The sequence below is a fragment of the Cynocephalus volans genome, chromosome 11 (genome assembly GCF_027409185.1).
Source record: "Cynocephalus volans isolate mCynVol1 chromosome 11, mCynVol1.pri, whole genome shotgun sequence".
NCBI lineage: Eukaryota > Metazoa > Chordata > Mammalia > Dermoptera > Cynocephalidae > Cynocephalus > Cynocephalus volans.
In genome coordinates, this window is record NC_084470.1 from 49,808,649 (window position 1) to 49,828,640 (window position 19,992).

General features: G+C 49.4%; 1 protein-coding gene across 1 annotated transcript in view; it reads left to right on the top strand.

Annotated features, from left to right (window-relative positions):
* Window positions 1–19,992, top strand: part of XYLB (xylulokinase) — a 52,264-nt gene that overhangs the window by 9,823 nt on the left and 22,449 nt on the right. The window contains exons 4-15 of the mRNA XM_063114521.1: window positions 173–253; window positions 2,414–2,500; window positions 3,121–3,249; window positions 4,163–4,228; window positions 5,556–5,628; window positions 7,592–7,710; window positions 8,858–8,939; window positions 10,277–10,317; window positions 10,871–10,986; window positions 11,824–11,939; window positions 12,614–12,687; window positions 14,688–14,784. Coding sequence (XP_062970591.1) covers window positions 173–253; window positions 2,414–2,500; window positions 3,121–3,249; window positions 4,163–4,228; window positions 5,556–5,628; window positions 7,592–7,710; window positions 8,858–8,939; window positions 10,277–10,317; window positions 10,871–10,986; window positions 11,824–11,939; window positions 12,614–12,687; window positions 14,688–14,784 — 1,081 coding nt within the window. The remainder of the gene's footprint in view (window positions 1–172; window positions 254–2,413; window positions 2,501–3,120; window positions 3,250–4,162; window positions 4,229–5,555; window positions 5,629–7,591; window positions 7,711–8,857; window positions 8,940–10,276; window positions 10,318–10,870; window positions 10,987–11,823; window positions 11,940–12,613; window positions 12,688–14,687; window positions 14,785–19,992) is intronic.

Genomic DNA, 19,992 nt, shown 5'->3' on the forward strand with positions numbered 1-19,992 from the left:
TTCTCACTTAATTAAAGCATTCTAGTGCTTACACATCCCTTCGTCAGGCCCTTCATCATCTGCCCAGAGCCCTCTGCTGAAATAGCAGGCACTTGTATTTCAATTTTGAGTCATGTGTTTGCCTGATTCAGTAGTTCATTACAGTTACAGTGGATTCTGTGTTTCTTCTCAGGCTCTGGACATTATCTTGGAGAAGATGAAGGCTTCTGGCTTTGACTTCTCTCAAGTCCAAGCCCTGTCTGGGGCAGGCCAGGTTCGTTTGCAGCAGCCCCATCTGCCATGTGAGAGCGGCTGTCTTGTCTTGTCAGGTGAAGGCACCCCCTGGAGGGAAGGTGCTTGTTTTTGAGAGCCACTACACACATTTCGTGTTAGTAAAAATCCCTGCAGCTATTTCACCCTGGAGACTGTATATCTTGCCTCGTTGCAAAAGGATCTGAGAGTTCTTAGGATTAAGCATTATACAATACAGGACGCTTGGTGAGGGAACTGAATAGTGGTTCTTTAAAGTGGATGGAGGAAGCATTTGACATGAATTTATTATGACTATTTGGGGGCACCAAAATTGCTTTTTTACTTCCTGGAAGTAAAAGCAAAATAAGAAATGATACTAATGATAGTAGTTTTAGTAGTGGAAAGAATAGTAGTAGTAATATCAAGGAACACTGACTGAGCACTTAGTGCATACCACAAACAACGCTGAGGACTCCAGACTCTAACTTAATCCTCATAATGGTCCTACAGGGTGGTACCATGCAGTGGTTAGCACAGGAGCTCCAGGCGTGCCACCTGGGCTTGACACCGGGACTTGATCCCTGGCTCTGCCACTTACCTTCAGTGACCCGGAGCATGTCATCCAGCCTTCTGGTGCCTCTGTATCCTCATCTGTCATAGGATTATTGTGAGTGTCAAATACACAGAACAGTGCCCAGCACATAATAAACCTTATTTAAGTTTTAGCCACTGTTCTTATTATCCTTGATGTTTATATGAGGAAACTGAGGCACAGAGATGTCACTTGCACAGGATCACAGAGCTTCTAGGAGGTGAAGTCAGGCCCCGAGTCCAGTCTCATCCTCCAGTCACTTTGCTGTGCTGGCATTGCCTTGCTCCATGCTAGATTACATCCTCACTAGAGAATGCTTATTAATTTCTCTGATGATGCCTCTTCTGTCCCCTGGCCTAACAGGAATTTATTCTGGTTCTTGTTAAACTGAACAAGATTCCCTGTGTGGTCTTGTTCACTTCTCACCTGAACCCCAGGCCTGGGCACCCATCTCCTTCCTGGACATACCCTGCTCCCGTGGCTGGGTGTCCCACAAATGCCTCAAATTTACCATATCCCAGACTGAGTGCTCTGTCTTCTGCCACACCTCCTCCGCCTTGGGTTCCCTTTCTTGGGGAATTCTCTCTGTTCACTCGGGCACAATTCAGTTGTCATCCATGACTCCTCCATATTCCTACCCCACATCCAAAGGGTCCCCATGTCCCACTGATTCATACACAACTCTTGAATCTACCACCTCTTCTCCAGTACCATGTCTGTTGCCCCAGCCAAGTACCTGTCATTTTCCTCTGGGCCTCTGCTTCGGCCTCCCTGCCTCCAGCCTACCTTCTCACTATGAGCCCTTTTATACATTCAGCCCTGGCCACATCACTTCCCTGCTAATCCAGGGTTCCTACCACCTCCAGGGTAAAGCCCAGCCTCCGAGAGAAGCTGCCACCTCTCCCTCCAGCCTATCACCCACCTTCTGCCCCAGCCACAGGTCCACTGCTTGAATGCCACCCTTGCCCGGCTGTCTCTCACCTGTGGATGCTCCCTGAATGGAGCACGCACACAGCCAACTCTGGGGTTCTTTCCTGATGTACCCACTTCTACCCATCTGTAACCAGCTAGTTAGGTGCCTCCCCTACGTTCCCACAGCCCTGTCACTGCAGCCGCACAGGGTTTTGTAATTGCACATTTGTATCTTTTTCTCTGACTCAACCCCAATGCCCCCCAAAATAGGGACAATACTATCCTTTATCTGTCCCATGCCTGGCATGATCTATGTGCTCAATAAATGTTTGTTGAATGAATGAATAAATGCGGTGAGTGAATGAATGAATTAATGTCAGGTAATATTACAAACAATATATTTAAGTGTCATTTTACAAAAGGCACCAAAACACAGACCAATAATTCTTTCTTAGACCCTTGCTACATGTTTGGGGGTGACAGGGCAGAGTTCCTCCCCATTTTGTAGAAGTGGAAACTGAGTCTTATCAAGGTGGTGAGCTCTGTGACTATGAGGTAGCAGGAGCAGGCTTGGAGCCTAGTTCTTTCGTGTGTGGTCTGGGGTCTTTCTGTGTCTCCAGTAGGCTGTGACACCAGTGTGTGGCTGCATGAACATGTGCTTGGGTTTCCCCTTAACAGCAACATGGAAGTATATACTGGAAGGCTGGGGCCAGCCAGGTGCTGAAAAACTTGTCACCAGACCTCCCGTTACACCAGCAGCTGCAGGTAACTGTGGCCACGTTGCTTGAGTTTGAGAAACTTCTGCCGAGGGGGGTAGAGGGGACTTAAGCCCTGTGGGCCCTGAAGTCTGGGGCTTTTATGCATTGTTGAGAGTGTAAGAAGGTGGCTTCAGTGACAGTCCTGTGAGCATGGTCTGCCCTGACCCCCTGTGATGGAGTCTACCTGGTGTCTGGAAAGGGGCTCACGTATTAACAACTCTCAGCACATGGGTCCCCTCCTACCCAGCACAACTCTGGGTCATCCCCCCCATGTCTCTAAGGGATCTCCCCTTGGTGCAGGATGCCCCTGGTGATACTGCTGGCAAGGTGGAGGCTCTGGCCTGTCCTTTTCTCCTGTGCTCCAAAAGTCCCTGCAAAACCTGTGCTTTGCTGCAGCCGTAGCCCTTCCCTGCCTGTCTCTAGTGTCGCCTGTAGTGCTTGGGCACCCTCTCCAGGAAAGCATTTCAACCTCAGGCTTTCAGGGGAGAGACCCCAATGGGCCAGGCTGAGGTTTGGGCAAGAAGGACTTCCCCAAAGTCACATCCTGGGAAGAGGTGGCACACCTGCTGTGCTGGGCAGTGATCAACAGACAGAGATCAAGCCTGTGCCTTTGCTCCTTCTTTCTAGGCCTGTTTCTCCATCAGCAACTGCCCGGTATGGATGGACTCCAGCACCACAGCCCAGTGCCGCCAGCTGGAGGCTGCCGTGGGTGGGGCCCAGGCTCTCAGCTGCCTCACGGGGTCCCGCGCCTACGAGGTGGGCAGTGCCCATGACAGGCTGGGGACTGGGGCTGGTTAGAGAGAATAGTGTGGGTTGCTGGCTCTGGTCCCTTCTCCCTGGGTGTCTGGGAGGACATAGCTGGCAAGCTGCTTCTGTGAGGATCACGGGAAGTTGTGTGGGTGTTGGCCCTGTGGAGCCAGGTCAGGCACGCTGACCCCTGTGTCCTGACCCAGGCTGCCCTGCCTCCCTGTGTGCTCCCAGGTCAGGCCTGAGGTGTGAGTGTGCTGTGCTCCTCATGTGAGCTGCTGTGTATGGAGTGAGGTTGGCACTTCTGTCTTGATAACAGCAGCACTTACATTTGGAGTGGTTTTGAAGCTGAAAGGAGTCAGTGCATGTGAGGCACTTAGTGCAGTGCCCGGCAAAGTAAAAAAAAATAGTACGTCTCTCCTGCTGGCTTCAGCCACGGTCCCAGGCTGTGATCAGCCCCACTTGGGACATGTGACCTGCACTGGAGTAGGGGATTTGAGAATAGGACCAGCCCCACTTGGGCCACCTGCAGTAAGAATGTGGGTGGAGAAGACTCCGGAGTGCCCTGCTCTGGTGCCTTGGTTGGAACAGTCATCGTGCTGTGTGAGGAGCCAGGGTTATTCACGAAGGCTGTCCAGTCCTGACCTGGGAAGCCCAGAAATTACTTCCATACCCTGTGGTGCAGAGCGATTGTTTACTGCCTGAGTGTTTGATCACCAATAACATTTTAAGAGTTCAAAGGCCAAAATCACATTGTCTTGGATGTTCAGCAGATATTAAGCATTTCCAGATTTGGGCCCTTTTAAAAGGTTTTATTATACCAATTAACGTCCAGAGCATGCTACATTAAACTTATTTTATGGAGTCGGTTATTCATTTTGTGTAGGATTTGGGTTTCTAAGAATTTGCACTCCTTTTGCAGCGTTTTACAGGAAACCAAATTGCAAAGATTTACCAGCAGAACCCCGAGGCCTACTCAAACACGGAGGTTGGTTTACATTCTTGTTTGATTGAGAGTCACAGTTGAATTCCTTTTATAATACTTACCTTTGGCATAAATATAGCTCATGTGCATTGGCTGAAAACATTGATGAGCAGATATTAAAAAATGATGTATTCAGTTTGTTTTTTTCTCACTGTCAGGCTGTTTCCAGAGGAGGAAAAGAACAGAATTGTAAGAGAGAGAAGTCAGGGCCTCTCATGACCAGAAGGGGTGAGGGTCAGGGTCAGGGTGGGAGCAGTGGGGACTGGTGTCTTCCTGAAAACACCTAAATAGGAGACCTCGTTGCCCTTTAGGCTCTGTCCACTCAATTTCCTATGTGGTTAATGCAGGATAGCCACCAGGCATGTGACTGGCATAGGGTCAGTGTTTCCTTTGGAAATGTGTAGGGCTGGACCTTTGTGTCCCCAGCTGTGGCCCTTTAACTGGAGCCTGTGTCATAGGAACCCTGATCCATGCCTGGCTCAAGGGTTGCGGAAAGCCAGCACTTAACGCTGCCTGAGAAGCAGCTCCAAACCCTGGCTGGGGATTTTCATCTTATAATAAGGCAGTGATCAGTTCATGTTAAACCAAAGTGCCTTTTTAATCTTGTTAATTAACATGCAGTGTATTACTTAATGAGTCAAGGTTCAAGTTACTCTGCAGAGTTAGCCATTAATATGGGCTATGGGTGGCAGGATGAAAACTCTCCCCCAATTCTGTGTGTGCAGTGAAGGTGGCCTGTTGGGGGCAGGAGGTGATCGTATCCTCCCCACTGGTCTGATGGCCTGGGATTCTCAGGCTGACATTTGCAATCCATCATCTATTCCTCTGCCTTGTGATGGGGGTCTGTGGCTTCTGAGGGGCCAACTTCCACTTATACTTGTCCTGAACCCCCAGAATGTCTCATTTAGTTCTCAGTCCTGTAGCCACACCTTCACCTTCCCTCATGACCAGATGTAATGACTACAGAAACAGAGGAAGGAAATCAGGGCACCACATTCCTCAGCGTGTGGGTCACGGATAGAAAACCAGCTTCCCTAAGCTTGGCTTATTCATAGGACTTTTGTTTTTTGTCTTTATCGAACTTGGCAGTTTTATGGCCCATCAGAAACTGCAGATAGTGAGTACTCATTCCAAGAGTGAGTTCTTGGTATTCTAGCTGTTCTTATCTGTGATATTCAGTCTCCACCATTACTTGGGCACTTTGCTCAGAGTTTCCACATCCCTCCCTAGTTTAAAACTCCTTTCATGTTGTATGTGCGTGTCTGGAGCATTCAGAAGCTTAGGGTATGTGGAAGAGAGCCACCTTGCACTGCATTTCTTTCTTTTACAGAGAATTTCTTTGGTCAGTAGCTTTGCTGCTTCCCTGTTCCTTGGCTCTTACTCCCCTATTGACTACAGTGATGGTAAGCCTTCAAAGCTCTGGGTGGCTGCTTGCTGAGTGCATGGGGGTATGGGGATGTAGGGGCAATGAGAGGGAGCCCCGTCCACCCTGGGTGGGTGCCTTTTCAGTGTGCATGGGGCATGGGGGCAGTGAGAGCCCCATTCACCCTAGGTGGGTGCCTGTTTAGTGGGCATGGGGGCATGGGGACAATTGGGAGCCCCATCTGCCCTGGGTAGGCACCAATCTTGCGGCTCTATCATCTGTTGCCAAGAAGGGATTGTATTAGTTCTTTTTCTGCTAACGAATGACCCCAGCACTTAGCAGCTAAGATCATAAATGTTTATTTTCTCACATAGTGTCTGAGGAGCAGCAGTGTGGGTATGACTTAGCTGTGTGGTTCTGGCTCAGGGTCTCTAAAGAGGTGGCAGTCAAGCTGGCAGCCAGGGCTGTAGTCATCTGGAGGCTTGACTGGGGCTGGAGGATCTGCTTCCAGAATCATGCACATGACTGTTGGCAAGAGGCCTCAGCTCCTCATCATGTGGGTCCATGTAGGACTATTAACGACATGGGGGGGGGGGGCGGGCAGCCATGCAGAAGCTGCTGAGTCTTTTACATCCCAGTCTTGGAAGTGACATGCCATCATTTCTGCCTCATCCTACTGGTCACACACAGTGACCCCAGCACAATGTTGGGAGGAAACTCACAAGGTGTAAGCATCAAGAGGAGGGATCAACAGGGACCATCTTGGAGCCTGGCTCCCACGAGGAGCTGTTTATTAAGATTCCCATTCCCATTTGGTGAACTCATGAGAGTTGTGAGCTTCTAGAATCAAAACCCTGACAAAAATAAAATGCAAATGATGTCCGTGAGGAGAGAAAGCTGGGAGCAGGTTGCTGAAGGAAATCTTGGATGAGTCAGAGAGTAAGAGGATTATGCACAGCAGAGGGGGAGGATGCGGAGCAGGAGCCCAGCCTGCGCATGTGGCTTCAGAAAGGACTGTGGGCTGCTCCAAGCCTCGTGGGAGTTCACAGAAGTGTCTGAAAGCCACTGTGTGCCAGGTGTTATGCTAGTTCTGGAAGAGAGAGTAAAGTGGCTAAGTAGGGGTCACTCGCAATCTGGAGGAGGAAACAAGGTTCCATACAGCTTGCTCCATAGAACTCGGACAGCAGAACAGTAGCCTAGAGGAGCCCAAGTGGCCAGCTACGTTCTCCACGTGTGCCCCATGCTGGTAAGTGCTGCTGCGGAGTCCCCCACTGGTCAAGAGGCAGTCCACAGATTCCTGTGCCTCAGCCTCAGCCGGGCCACTACCTGGCTCCCCTTACTTTCTCCTCAAAAGTCACCTCCTAACTTACCAGCTGTGTGACCCCCTCACCTGGAACGTGACACCATCACTGCCCAGCCCACCTCTGTCTGCCTCCACCCTGGCCCAGTGGAGGAGAAGCTCCTTCTAGCTGTGCTCTGGGGTCTCTGTCCTTTCCCATCTGCAGGGAGCCTGGGAAAAGGTAGTCTGTTTCAGGAAAGACCTAGTGAGCTGGTCTCAGTGATCAGCATGAGGAAGTTTGGAGGAGTTGGAGAGCTTCCCTGGAAAAGTCAGATGAGACTGGGAAATCCCTGAGGGCTTACCCTTAGCAGCACCAGGGCTGAGTAGACACCTTGAAACCCAAAGGACATGTAGTCAGCATGTTGCCAGTAGTCCCTGGGGCCCCAGGCAGGCCTTGGAGCAGCAGATGTCCAGGCTACCTGTGGTGTTTGTGTCTGTGAAGAATGTCTGGAGGAGGTGGTGGTGCCATGTGTTTCCAAGAGCCCTGCTGCTCTCTGGTTCTCTGGTTCCAGAACGATGCAGCCATGTTGCATACCTTCCATGAGTAAAGCACTCTAGGAACAAATTTGCTGTGAGAGAACTATCTGCTCCCTGCCTGATTTGTGCATTTTCACAAAAGGACCTTTTTCAAGATGTTTTATTTTTTGTTTCCTTCCTTCCTCAGGTTCTGGAATGAATTTGTTGCAGATCCAAGACAAAGTCTGGTCCCAGGCTTGTCTTGGTGCCTGTGCCCCTCATTTAAAGGAGAAGCTTGGCCCACCAGCACCCTCATGCTCAGTTGTGGTAGGTCCCCTTTCCAGTTTAGCCTAAGACAAGTGCTTGACATAAGTCAAACTGAAGTGTCTGGATCAGTGCCTCGCACACAGTAGGTGCTCAGGTGCACGTATAGACTACTGCCTTGTGAAGGGGAGACTTTGGCAAATTTCACTAGAAATTTATGAGAATAGGAAAAAAATTGAAGACATAATGTCTGAATGACTGCATACCTAAGGGAAAAATGCACAGCATACTGAAATTCTAGCACTAGCAACCACAGTGAGGCTTGAAACAGGCAGTCTTGGGGAAAATAGAAAGGAATAGCAGGGAGCCTGGCAGAGTGCCGGCCCTGGCACCAGACTGCCTGGGGCCAAATCCTGCTCCTGCCACTAACGGGTTCTGTGACTTTGAGCTGTGTCTGGTTCCTCATCTGGAACAATGGAAATAATGCTCTCTGTCTCACAGGGCTGTTGTGCAGATTAGATGAGTTAATATGTTTAAGGTGTTTTAAGGTAGTTCCTAGTTCCGGGCCGGCCCCATGGCGCACTCGGGAGAGTGCAGCTCTTGGAGCGCAGCAGAGCTCCCACCGCGGGTTCGGATCCTATGTAGGACTGGCCGGTGCGCTCACTGGCTGAGCGTGGAGCGGGCGACAAGGGTTGCGATCCCCTTACCGGTCACAAAAAAGACAAAAAGATAGTTCCTAGTTCCACAGTTAATATTAACATGTGACCATCAGGGTGGGATAGATACTGGCTGTGAACTCCTGGCTGTGAACACCCTGGTGTGCCTGGTTGGCCAGCCCTGTTCTTGGCTGTCCTGTGGGGACAATGGAGTAGAGACCTGGGCCCTGCCCTGGGGGCCCTTTGGTGGGGAGCACATGCCACACAGGCAGAACAACCCGTGGAGATTGGTTTGTTCTAGCTGCCTTGAATCTCAAAGTTAAGTGGTGTTTGAGGTGACCTCATGCTTGGGGTTCCAGCCCAGCTCCTCTGGCTATTTCTGAGCAGGAGGGACATCCTGGTTTATAACAGGGGTGATGTGACTCCAGCTTTGCAAGAGATTCCTTCAGCCCCAGTGACTGGAGCTGTTGCACTTCCCGTGACCCAAGGTAGGGACATCTGTGCCAAGCGGATGGAATTTACCTCCCCTGAGCACACTTGCTTTTTCTCCTCAGGGAGCCGTTTCTTCCTACCATGTCCAGCGCTATGGATTTCCTCCAGGATGTAAAGTGGTGGCCTTCACTGGGGACAACCCAGGTGAGTACCTCTGGGATTTCACTCTCTAAGCAGCCTGACTGGGTCCGTGCTGGACATTTGAGAATTTCTGTCCCGCCTCTTAGCAAAGCCCTTCTGTGGTGCCCCCTCCCCTCCACTCCCTGAAATCGGACTCCTCGTACATGCCCTACGTTGGCCCTGACACTGCCCACAGGAGCCTCTAGACTGATCAGTCTGGTCCTTCTGGGTGAAAACTGCTCAGTGAAGAAAGAAGGCATTCATGCCCACCCTACGTGTCTTTTCTGTTCCAAGCTGAGCCTCTCAGTTCCTTCAACCCTTCCTCTAGGATGTGGGTTTGAGTCCATGCCCTGTCATTTGTCTTCTCCCTGGCCTCTCCTCTTCCTCCTCCTCTCCTCTAGGGGTTCCTGAGGCCACTCCTGGAGGGACCCTCAGGTCTCTGAAAAAAGGCCAAGTGGGCCACGCTGAGTAGCACCCAGATGACTGGCCCTTAACCCCACCCCAGGAAAAGCAGTTCTTTTCCCAAGGAGCCACCAAATTAGGGTGAAAATTGGGATGTCTATCCTTTCCGTCTTCTTTCTGCACTCAAACAAGTATTATTTCTTTTAATCAACCTGGGCAACATTTGTCTGCACCTTCATTTTAATGGTTGTCCAGGGTTCCGTTGTCCCAGCATTTATTTCAGTGGTCCTCTATGGATGGAGGTTGGTATTGCTTACGGTGTTTGGGAAATGCAAGCAACGTTGAGACACACATCCTGTCCTGCCCCTTGGTCGCTATAGGATAAGTTCTCAGAGGTGGGATTCCTGGATCCGAGGCTTCTGACACACACCGCTGACTGCAGTGTTCAAGTGCGCCCGTTCCTCCCCCCACTTATCCTTCACTCATTCGTTCATTCGCTCGACGTTTAGTGAGCCCCTACTGTGTGCCGGGCCTCACGTCTAAGGTGGGGCACAGTGAGCATAACCTCGGCCCCTTCCTTTCCACACTGCCGGGTGGAGGAAAGCCCTCATGCTCCCGTGTAGGCTTCGTCTTTCTCAGCCATGTGTATCTTTGGTGTCTTGACTTGGCCCCCTTGGGTGTCTGCACTCCTGGGAGCACCTGACAGTGGTGGGGAGTTTGGATCCCTTTAGGGAAGAGACTTCCCAGCCCAAGGTCCTGACTACAAAGACTCCACCCTCTGGCCCCTGTGACCTTCTCTTGGGCCTCCTGAGCCCTCAGCTTGTCCTGCTCCTGCCTCAACCCCAGGATGTGGAGTGGGTGGGAGGTGGGGGCAGTGCTCCTGTCTGGGGGGCACTGTGGTTTGCCGTGTGGTTCCCATGTGGCCTACAGCTAACTGGAGTCTCCCTTCCCATTCTCAGCATCGCTCGCGGGCATGAGGCTGGAGGAAGGTGACATTGCGGTAAGGTGACTTCTCACACCCACAGGCGGAGCCAGGGTGCGGGGTCTCTGCAGTACCTTCACTACCTACCAGAGGGTCTGCCAGTCACAAAAGGCAGCTGAGAGAGGGGATAAGGGGCCCACGTCTCCTTCCTTAGAAGGTCATTGTTCTTTGCTGAGGGGGCAGGTCCCCTGCCTGCTTGACAGTGGCCAATTTTAGTGAGCGCGGTGACAGAGGGTCAGACATGGGGCCAGAGGGCTTGAGCTCCCCATAATCCAGGCCTTCCTGCATCTAACGGGAAAGTCATGTGGGACCAGACATTACCCAAACCATTATTTAGATGCAGTTGTGTTAAGTTGTGGAAAACCAGCACAGAAGGTCCTGGAGAGCTTGTGTTTGGAAGCTGACTTTGACTCATCTGCCATGGGAGGGTCAGAAGAGGTTTCTCTGAGGAGATGGCATTTCATCTGAGGCCACAGTTTGAGTAGGAAGTGATGGGATTTAGGTGGGTGGATGCACAGCAGCGTGTGTGGGCAAAGCCCCAGGCACCCCTCCTCTGCCCTTTTCTCCCCAGGTCAGCCTGGGCACCAGCGACACCCTGTTTCTCTGGCTCCAGGAGCCCATGCCTGCCCTGGAAGGCCACATCTTCTGCAATCCGGTTGATGCTCAGCACTACATGGCACTCCTGTGGTGAGCCTGGGTGTTGGCTGGCACCATCCCCAGGGTGAGGAGGAAGGAGGTGTGGGCAGGTCTGGCACCATCTCGAGCACACCAGGTCATTCCACTAAGAAGACTCTCATGGGCAGCTGAGACCCCAGGGACCCTCAGCTCTTTTGAGAGCAGAACTGGGTTGGGAAGAACCCAAGACCTGGAGTCTTCCAAACCCAGGTTCAAATCCTAACCCATGACCTATATTCTGTGTGACCTTGGGCAAACCCCATGGCATATCTGAGCCCCACGTTCCTCATAAGTGGGGACAATAAGTGCGTTTACTTCAGAGTGGTGGTGTGGCATGTTTGGCACGTGGTGGACCCTCCACAAATGGTAGGAAGGATGTCCTGCCTCCTGACCTTTCTCACAGAAGGGATGTGCTTTGCAATCTGAACACAGGCCTTCAGAGACCTGTTGGAAGCTAATGAGCCAGAGGTTTTCTGAGCCTCTAAGCCCCAAGAAGCATTGGAGAATATGTAGGTCTGTAAATCTAGCCAGCCCCACCCCACTGTACAGGTGGGGCAAGGTGCAGAATCCCCATCTCCCCGTCTCTAGCTGGGGCTCCTTGGTGGCAGCCTCCTGTGTAAACAGAGCCCAATACGAGGGCACTTCCTGTGCCTCCCAGAGGCATGCATGGGGCCTGGAACCTGAAGGAGAGCTTCAGGTACCCGAGGTTCTGGGTTCCTGCCATGCACTGCCTGTGGGCTTGTGGTCCAGCCTGACCTGTAGTCCCTCTGCCTGGGACTCCTCCCTGAAATTTGTGGTTCAGTCAGCGAGCACTGGCTCCCTCCCTCAGAGCTGTGTGCACTTCTGCAGCTTTAAAAATGGCTCCCTCATGAGAGAGAAGATCCGCGATGAGTCTGCTTCCTGTTCCTGGAGCGAGTTCTCTAAGGCACTGCAGTCCACGGAGATGGGGAATGGCGGAAACCTGGGTAGGCTGTTTAGTGATGCCTGGGCCTGTGAGGGGGCAGCTTCTGCCTGCAGAGGGGTAGGGCCTGGGGTCCTGAGTTGGGAAGAGGAGGACTATGGAGAAGTCCAGGGGGGTCCTGTCTGTCTACACTTCCATTCCACAGGCTCTCCAAACTGATGTGGGAGCCCATGTTCCAAGGGAGGGTGGGGCCATGAGGCTGTCCCTTGGCTGCTGCTCAATGTGCTGAGTGGAAGATCTGGCCATAGCTGCATCTCCTGTCCCCTTAAAGCTCCTGGTGACAGCATCAGAGATAGCAGCTGCAGTATCCATTCTATCCTGGTGCATCCCATAGGTGGTTTTCCACCCCAGACACAAGGTTCTGTTAGGGAAAGTGCCCCACATCTGGGTAGGACTTATGACCAGGAGGGCATATGCCTGCCTTCGCCAAACCTGTGTAAGGTGTGGATTGGTCGGGCAGGTGCTTCCTGGTCTGGGCTGCAGGTGTGAGTAGGCAGAGTTGTGTCTAAGAAAGCTAGCCTAGGCCTTGCTAGTTCCCTGCTGTCCTGTTGAAGAGAAGGAACTGAATACTTACACGTCTCATCTGGGGACACACCCTGCTTTTTTCTAAGTCTGTTGAGAAGTCAGTCTTTTGGTTGTTGGCCACCGACAGCTAATCTCTTCCTGGTTTTATTTCAGGTTTTTATTTTGATGTAATGGAGATTACTCCTGAAATCATTGGGCGTCATAGATTTAATGCAGAAAACCATGAGGTATGTGTGTTGTTTGTATTGGAGCTAAACATTGGCTTCAATTTTGAGTATTTAATTTAACAATTACCTATCAAATTGTACTACCTTTGGGGACTTTATTCATTCATTCATCCATTGATGTAACAAACACTTTTGATGTGCCAGCGTGCATTCTAGATGTGGGGGAATAGCAGCATCTAAGACAGACTGTGTCCTTGCCCTCAAGGAGGAGTGCAGGCAACCGGGGAGTTCTCTGAGTGGACATGTGTTCACACTGACTGTCACTGTCACAGAGCTTACTTCCTTTGTGAGCTTCTCTCCTACACCTATCAAGAACTTGCAGATCTTTGAGATCATGAATTTCCTCCTGATTGAAAGGGCCTCTGGGACAGGGAGGCGCTAACATATTGAGCACTGTTTGAGTCACTGTGCTCATGGTTTTCTGTATCCTCCTCATTTATTACTCAAAGCACGTCTGCGAGGAAGGCATTATTATCCCTCATTACAGATGAAGACATTGAGGTGCAGAGGCTCAGGCTGAATAAAATGCCCAGAGTCACAAGGTCACAGGTGCTGGAGGGTGCTCAAACCCTGTCCTCTCTGGCTGGAAACAGAAGCTGCCATTTTCTTTCTCTTCCACCACGTGACCTCTCCCAGGAGGGATTCAGTCAGTTATTGCTGCTTGGAATTGACTTTCTGTTAGGTAGTCACCAGAGAGTCATCACCACATTTTGGGTTGGACCTGAGAGATATTTCTGACCCCAGGAAATGTGTGGGGAGCCTCCATAAGATGCTCTATCTAGTAACTGTAACAATCAGAGTTGGCGTTGGGTTTTATGGCTGATGATGGCATTACATACTGGATTGTAAGTGGAAAGCCTTCTATAAGGTGTTAGGAAGCTCATCTCAGGCTTCTGCTGGAGGATCAGTTTGGTTTCTGTTGATCAGGGAGAGAAGATATACCGTCTCCTTCATGCAGATCAGTCCTGGGTTTGTCAAGGAGAAGGAAGTGTTCTTCATTCATTCATTCAATCCACAGATATGTCTGATTGGTGCCAGGCACTGGAGGCACACAGGAGAACAGAACCCTCGCTCTGCTGAACCCACAGTCTAGGAGGGGGATGGACAGTAAATGAGTGAAGGAACACGTGTGTGATTATAGCGTGTGATATGGCTCAGAAAGCAAAGACCAAAGTGCCTCAAGAGAAAGCAGTGGTGGGCTGGGGGCCTGTCCTAGGTGAAGTGGTCAGGTGCGGGCCTCTCCGAGAAGGTGGCCTTTAGGCTGAGACCTGGAAGGTTGAGAAGGATCTTGCCGTGGGAAGAGCAGGGCAGACTTCTGGGCGGAGGGAACAGTTTGAGAACTGGAAGTAGGTGAGTAAGCTGAGAGTGTAGTGGTTCTTGAGGGAGAGCGTGGCAGGTTCTAGTTTGGTCTCAGTGCTGGAGGAGCAGGGGCCAGCCTGGGGTGGATGCCCATCAGTGTGAGCTTGAAGGACACTCTACAGTGCTGGGTTCTCAGCATCAGCTCAGGGCTCTCAGCGAGTATCAGCTGCACATTCCAGGCACTGTTGGCTGATGTGATCCTTAAAACAACCCTAAAAAACAGGGGCCATTTACCTCAATTTTGTTAAGAAACAGAATGCACACCCAGCAAAATTTACATAATTTATTCACAGTCAGAGCTGAGTGGTGGTAACTTATTTGAGGTCACAGAGCTGAGTGGTGGTAACTTGTTCGGGGTCACAGAACTGAGTGGTACAGTCAGAACTTGAACCCTCAGCTGCCTGAGACTGAGCTCTGTGATACCTCTGATTCCCCAAAGTGATACACGTGACGTTGTACACTGTATGTGAGTTTTATGTTTGTGTGAGTGTGCGTGACAGGCAAAGTTAATGTTCAGAGAGCCCAGCTCTGAGTTCCAGATCTGGGCTGTTGTTTAAAAAGATCACACACACACATGCTTACACTCAAACAAGTGGACAATGAAAGTTCCTCACTGTGTGCCCACCCTCTCCTGGAGACAGGTCTCAGCATTCCCCTGGGATGTGGAGATTCGAGCACTGATCGAAGGACAATTCATGGCCAAAAGGATTCATGCAGAAGGCCTGGGCTACCAAGTCAGTAAGTGAGCTGCTGGCGGGATGCGTCCTGGGGTGGAGGCCCTGGGCCCAGCTCACACCTGGGGCTGAGGTTAGCCAGGTGGCATCTATTATGGCTCTATGACTGGGGGCCTCATGCAGGAGGGAATGGGAGCCTGGCCCTGGTGGTGGATTGAGAGAGTGAGTCGACTGGCACTTGTGGGCAGGTTGTTCCTGCTTCTCACGTTTGTCCTCAGTACCCTGACCTCTTGGCCAGGAGCTGTAGGGCTTGGGAGTGGTCTTTCTGTAGCCCTAAGTTCCAAGCTACTGACTAAATGTCCTGAGCTCCGGACCCCAAGGACATGGGCAATGTGGGAGGGAAGGGTCTGGTCTGGGGCCATTACTGGACCTTGGCCTCCTAGCCTGATCAGTACCTTGGCCTCCTAGCCTGGTCAGTCCCTTATGCCTGGGGGCACAGTCTGGGCCTTCCAGCTTGAGAAGAGTGGGGATGTAGTACCATTGTCAAAACTCAGATGACTGGCATAGAGAGCACAGCCCCAGGGCCAGGGGGAGGTGAACAAGAGGAGAAAGAGATTTCTAGAATTTGAGCTGGCTATGGAATAGGCAGCTTTAGTAGTCAGTGTGATGGCATCGGAATGGTCTGGGGGTCTGCAAAGAGGTTGGACTGGCCAATCATAGAGTCCAGGTTTCTAAGATGTATTTGTCCCTTTGGGCAGCAGCTGTTGTCACTAGAGAAGGTGGAAAACCCCTGAAGCCTCTTTGCTTGAGGGCTTCCTTATGATACTTTTATGGACAGTCCAGGTTCTATGAAATATGTTTTATGTCTTTGAACCAGCCCAAGTAAAAGAATACTGTAAAAATAAGCATTAGATAAACCTCTTGGAAAACCTGTTAGACATCATCTACTAAAGCTTAATATGCACCTACCCAGCAGTCTCACTCCCAAGTAAATGCAAAGCAGAAATTTGTATATGTGTTCACTGAAGATGTACGTGAGAACATTTATTGTGGCTCTGTGCTTAATAGCCGCACAATGGAAGCAATCTGGTGCTCATTAACGGTAGACAGGATAAATGCGTTGTGTTGTATTCATATAATGGGATACCACATGGAAATGAAGATGAGCCAGCCCCAGTGACACACAACAGAGTCTCACAAACATAACGCTGAGTGAAAGCAGCCAAACACAAAGTGCATATGGCAGAGAATGTACATCAAATTCAAAAACAGGTCAAACTATTTGCTACTGTTGGAAGTCAGGATAATTAGTAGTTACCTTTCAGGAGGGGTCATAGGAGGGCCTCTGAAGTGCTGCTGATATTCTGTTTCATGTTACATGGGTGTGTTTAGTTTGTGCAAATTCATCCAGCTATAGGCTTATGATGTTTACATTTTTCAGTATGTATGTTTTAGGTCAGTACAAATTTTATTTTGTTTTTTATTTATATTTCTTGTGCTGGCCGGTAGGGACAAATTTTAAAATACATAAAATGAGCACTATGGACATTCCCATTCTCCTTATCCCACTACCCTAAGTTTAAAAAGAAATTCCCAAAGGTCTCCAAAAACTTCAAAGTTCCTTGAGAAATGAGATTGGGTACAGGGCAGGGATGGTGCTGAAGCTGGTGCAGAGTGCCTGGCAGGAGGCCTCTGGCTGTCAGGAGGGGCACTTGGCTTGCAGGGAGTCCCCAATACCCACTGTGTAAAGAGAGGCAGTCAGGGCAGAAAGGGCAGCACGGGCTCAGGAGGGGTTCGTCATTATGTCATTATTCCTAGCCTCCAAAGCGTTTCTTGTGCAAACAAGTGTAAAGTTATTTATCCTCTTAGCAAGTTTAAAAGCAGAATCAAACATGTCTTGCCAGCCCTGCTGGGCTGCTCTCAAACAAGAACATGAACGTGCTTGGAACCACAAAGGGCTGCAGACACCTGAGGCATCGTGCTCCAGCTTCTGTGTGGATGGGCCGGTTCGAGTTTTGTTCTCGGTCATTTACCATCGCATTCAGTTTTAATAGTGTCAAAGAGCTGGTAACACCAAGGTAAGGGTTCAGATCCCTGCACCGGCCAGCCACTGGAAAAAAAAATCATCAAAGAAGAATTAAGAGGCACTTCAAGTAAGAAGAATGATCATGATAATGAAAGCTGCCAGCATTTGCTGTGTGAGCACATACTGTGTGCCCGGCCTGGTTCCTCAGCAATCATCCTCATTAACAATGGTACCTCTGAGGTAGGAACTGGTATTACTCCCACTTTGCAAAGTAGTAAACTGATTCTCAGAGGGGTTAAGTAACTTGTTCAAGGCTGGCAGAGCTGGGATCTGAACCAAGCCATTCTTACTGGGCTGAACTTGCTTTATTTAAGGAATGATCACTGTCTTGATGTTTATGGACACCATCAAATATATGCATCCAGCTGGGCTATACTAATAACCTGTGGCTCCATTTCTTCTTATGTTCCTACATATCTCATTTTGCTTAGGCTGATTGTAAAGCAGTAAAACCTTTTAATAGCAAGTTTGAAAAGTAAAGAAAAGAAAATTACTTATAATCCTATCCCCTCTCTCTAACCACTTGTACCATTTGGGGGCATTTTCTTCCTGTCTCCTTAGGAGCTTATTTTTATATAGCAACAGTCCTATTTCCTGTGTACCTGTAAAGGGTACATTACACACCCCAAAGTTTGTCAAAAGCCTTCTTCATGGTGCTGCACACCATGGCCAGGTTACTTTTCCTGCAGTTGGACATTGAGGATGTTTTTGGTTTTTCAACATGGAATCACGCTATAACATCTTCCCGCATCTTGGATTCTTTCCCTAGGAGGCTGGCATTCCTTTCCTCTTCCCAGGCACTATCTTAAAGGCCAAAGGTGGAGATGGGAGGAGCTGAGAGGTGGGGACTGAATGCCCTCTGCTGGACAGAGCCAAGGTGCTACATGGAAAGCAACAGGACCTTAAAACATTTATTTGTTTTCTAATACATAATAAATAAATGTCCTTTTGTCATAAAAGATTCACGCAAATCAGAAATATAGAATAAAAAGCAGATGCCCCCCTTCATAGGTCTCCCAGACCCAGTCCCTTTTACCTAGACTGTTTCCTGTGACTTTTTATATTAGTTGAACCATATGGAATTGCTGGTATTTGAGCGATTTTGATCTTCAAAAATGGCAGTTGCATATGGTTCAATCTGGGTACATAAGTGTAAGTCTGGTTTGAACAGAAATGCTATTATACTCTATGTATTATTCTGAGACATTTTTCATAACAATACACACAGGTCTACCTTTTCATTTTTCATGACTACTTGGTATGAAGTCTGCTAAATTATTTTGTAGCCCCAGTTGAAAGACATTAAGATTGTTTCCTGTTTTGTTTTGTTTTTTTGCTTTACCAAGTGCTGCAGTGAACATTCCCATACATTTTCTTTGTGCCCATGTCTGAATTTTTCTGTAAGGCAAACTGATGGAAATGATGAGTTATGGCTGTAGCCAAATTGCTGTCCAAACTGACTTGCTGGTTGACATCCCACCTGTACCGTCTTTCTCTCAGCCTTGCTGAAACTGGATGTAATGAATCTTTAATCTTTGTTTGAAATATAGTCCTTGTGTCAGGGGACCTTTGAGCATGTTGGATGTGGGTGCCTTCCCAGGGCTTGGTCCCTGGGGAGCCGGACTCATCTCCCCTCTTCCCTAACATACCTCTGCTGCAGTGTTGGGGGCCTCCTAGTACTGTGCACAGATGGGCACCCAAAGGGGCCTGGTTCTGCTCTAGCACTTGCCTGGCACCACTCCAGGCCTGGCTGTCTGTCTGCACTTGGACAGAGGGTTTTTCTTTGTTTGCAGATGCTGGGGCTTCTGGAAAGTTCTTCCCTCTCTTGGGACCAGGCTGGACTTTGCCCAGACAGGAGCTCACCCTTGGCTCTAGGCTAAAGATCAGCTTCAGCAATACCTTTTTTGGTAACTGGCCGGTATGGGGATCTGAAACCTTGACCTTGGTGTTATCAGCACCACGCTCCAACCAATTGAGCTCACTGGCCAACCCCAGCAATACCTTTGACCTTTTTGTGCAGCGAATGACCTAACTCCAGGGCACCTCATCTGTCCAAGGCCTGCTGCCTCTGCTTCCTCACTGCCCTCCCATTTCAGGGTTTCTTGTTCAGCCTGCTGGAAGGGCCTCTGTAAAATATAAATGCATCTCGGCTCTCCCTGTCTCTGCAGCCTCCAGCACCCTAGGCCACAGTCCAGAGCCTGGAGGTCAGGACCTCCACTTTTACCATCTCGTTCTGTGTACACCTGCATGTTTCTTTCCCAGTTCATTCTTGTTTGTGTTTTTTTTTTTCCTTAAGCATATTAGCCAAAGGCTTATATATTTTATTAAGCAATGAGAATTTTTTGTTTTGTGTTCTCTTCTATTAATTTCTACTTTTATCTTTTTAAATTGTTTCCTTCTACTTCATTCAAGTCCTTTTTTTCCTTTTCTATATTTTCGAATGAAAATTTTAGTTTATTTCCATTCTGTATTATCTTCTAATTTATGCATTTCAAAAGGCTAGATGTTAACTTTATTCATATAACAGGTGTTTTCATGGTTTTTTCATTTCTAAACAGGTAGTAATTTTCAGCTTTTTCTGCACCAATGAGTGTCCCTCAAACTGGCCCCTCATTTTTTTTGACATATCCCCCATTATCTTGGAGCATTTCCTTAGTTTCTGGTATAAAAAATAGTTTCAGGCTCATCTTGTTCTAGCCTTGTATCAGCCCTATAATCTTCCATATATCCAAGGAGCCCTGGCTGCTTTGAGTGGAGAGAGGTCTTTGGACTGGGATGATGCTGTCCCCAGCCCCTACCAGTGGGCTGAGCTAAAAAATATTAGGGTATACACAAGTCTGTGTCTATACATGCATTTACCTCTCTATTTGTCTGTCTATCTATCTATGTGTTGAAAAACTTGAGTTCAACCCTATATACTCTACTTCTACTCCAACACCCTGGGGTTCATTCTGGCTTTCTTCTTTTCCATATTTGTATCTCCCTGACCCTTCTAGACTGCTGCCCCCCACATGCAGGCCCCATTTGGGCCTGTCTGCTCGCCGTTGCCTGTGTTGTCTGTGTGCCCTCTCCCCAGTCCCCTCTTGGGGCTGCTCTTCTCTGGTATTGTACTCACATGCAGCCCCTGACCACTCACTCAGACCTGCCTTCCCCAGGCTACCTACGTAGCTCTTTTTGTCTACTGTA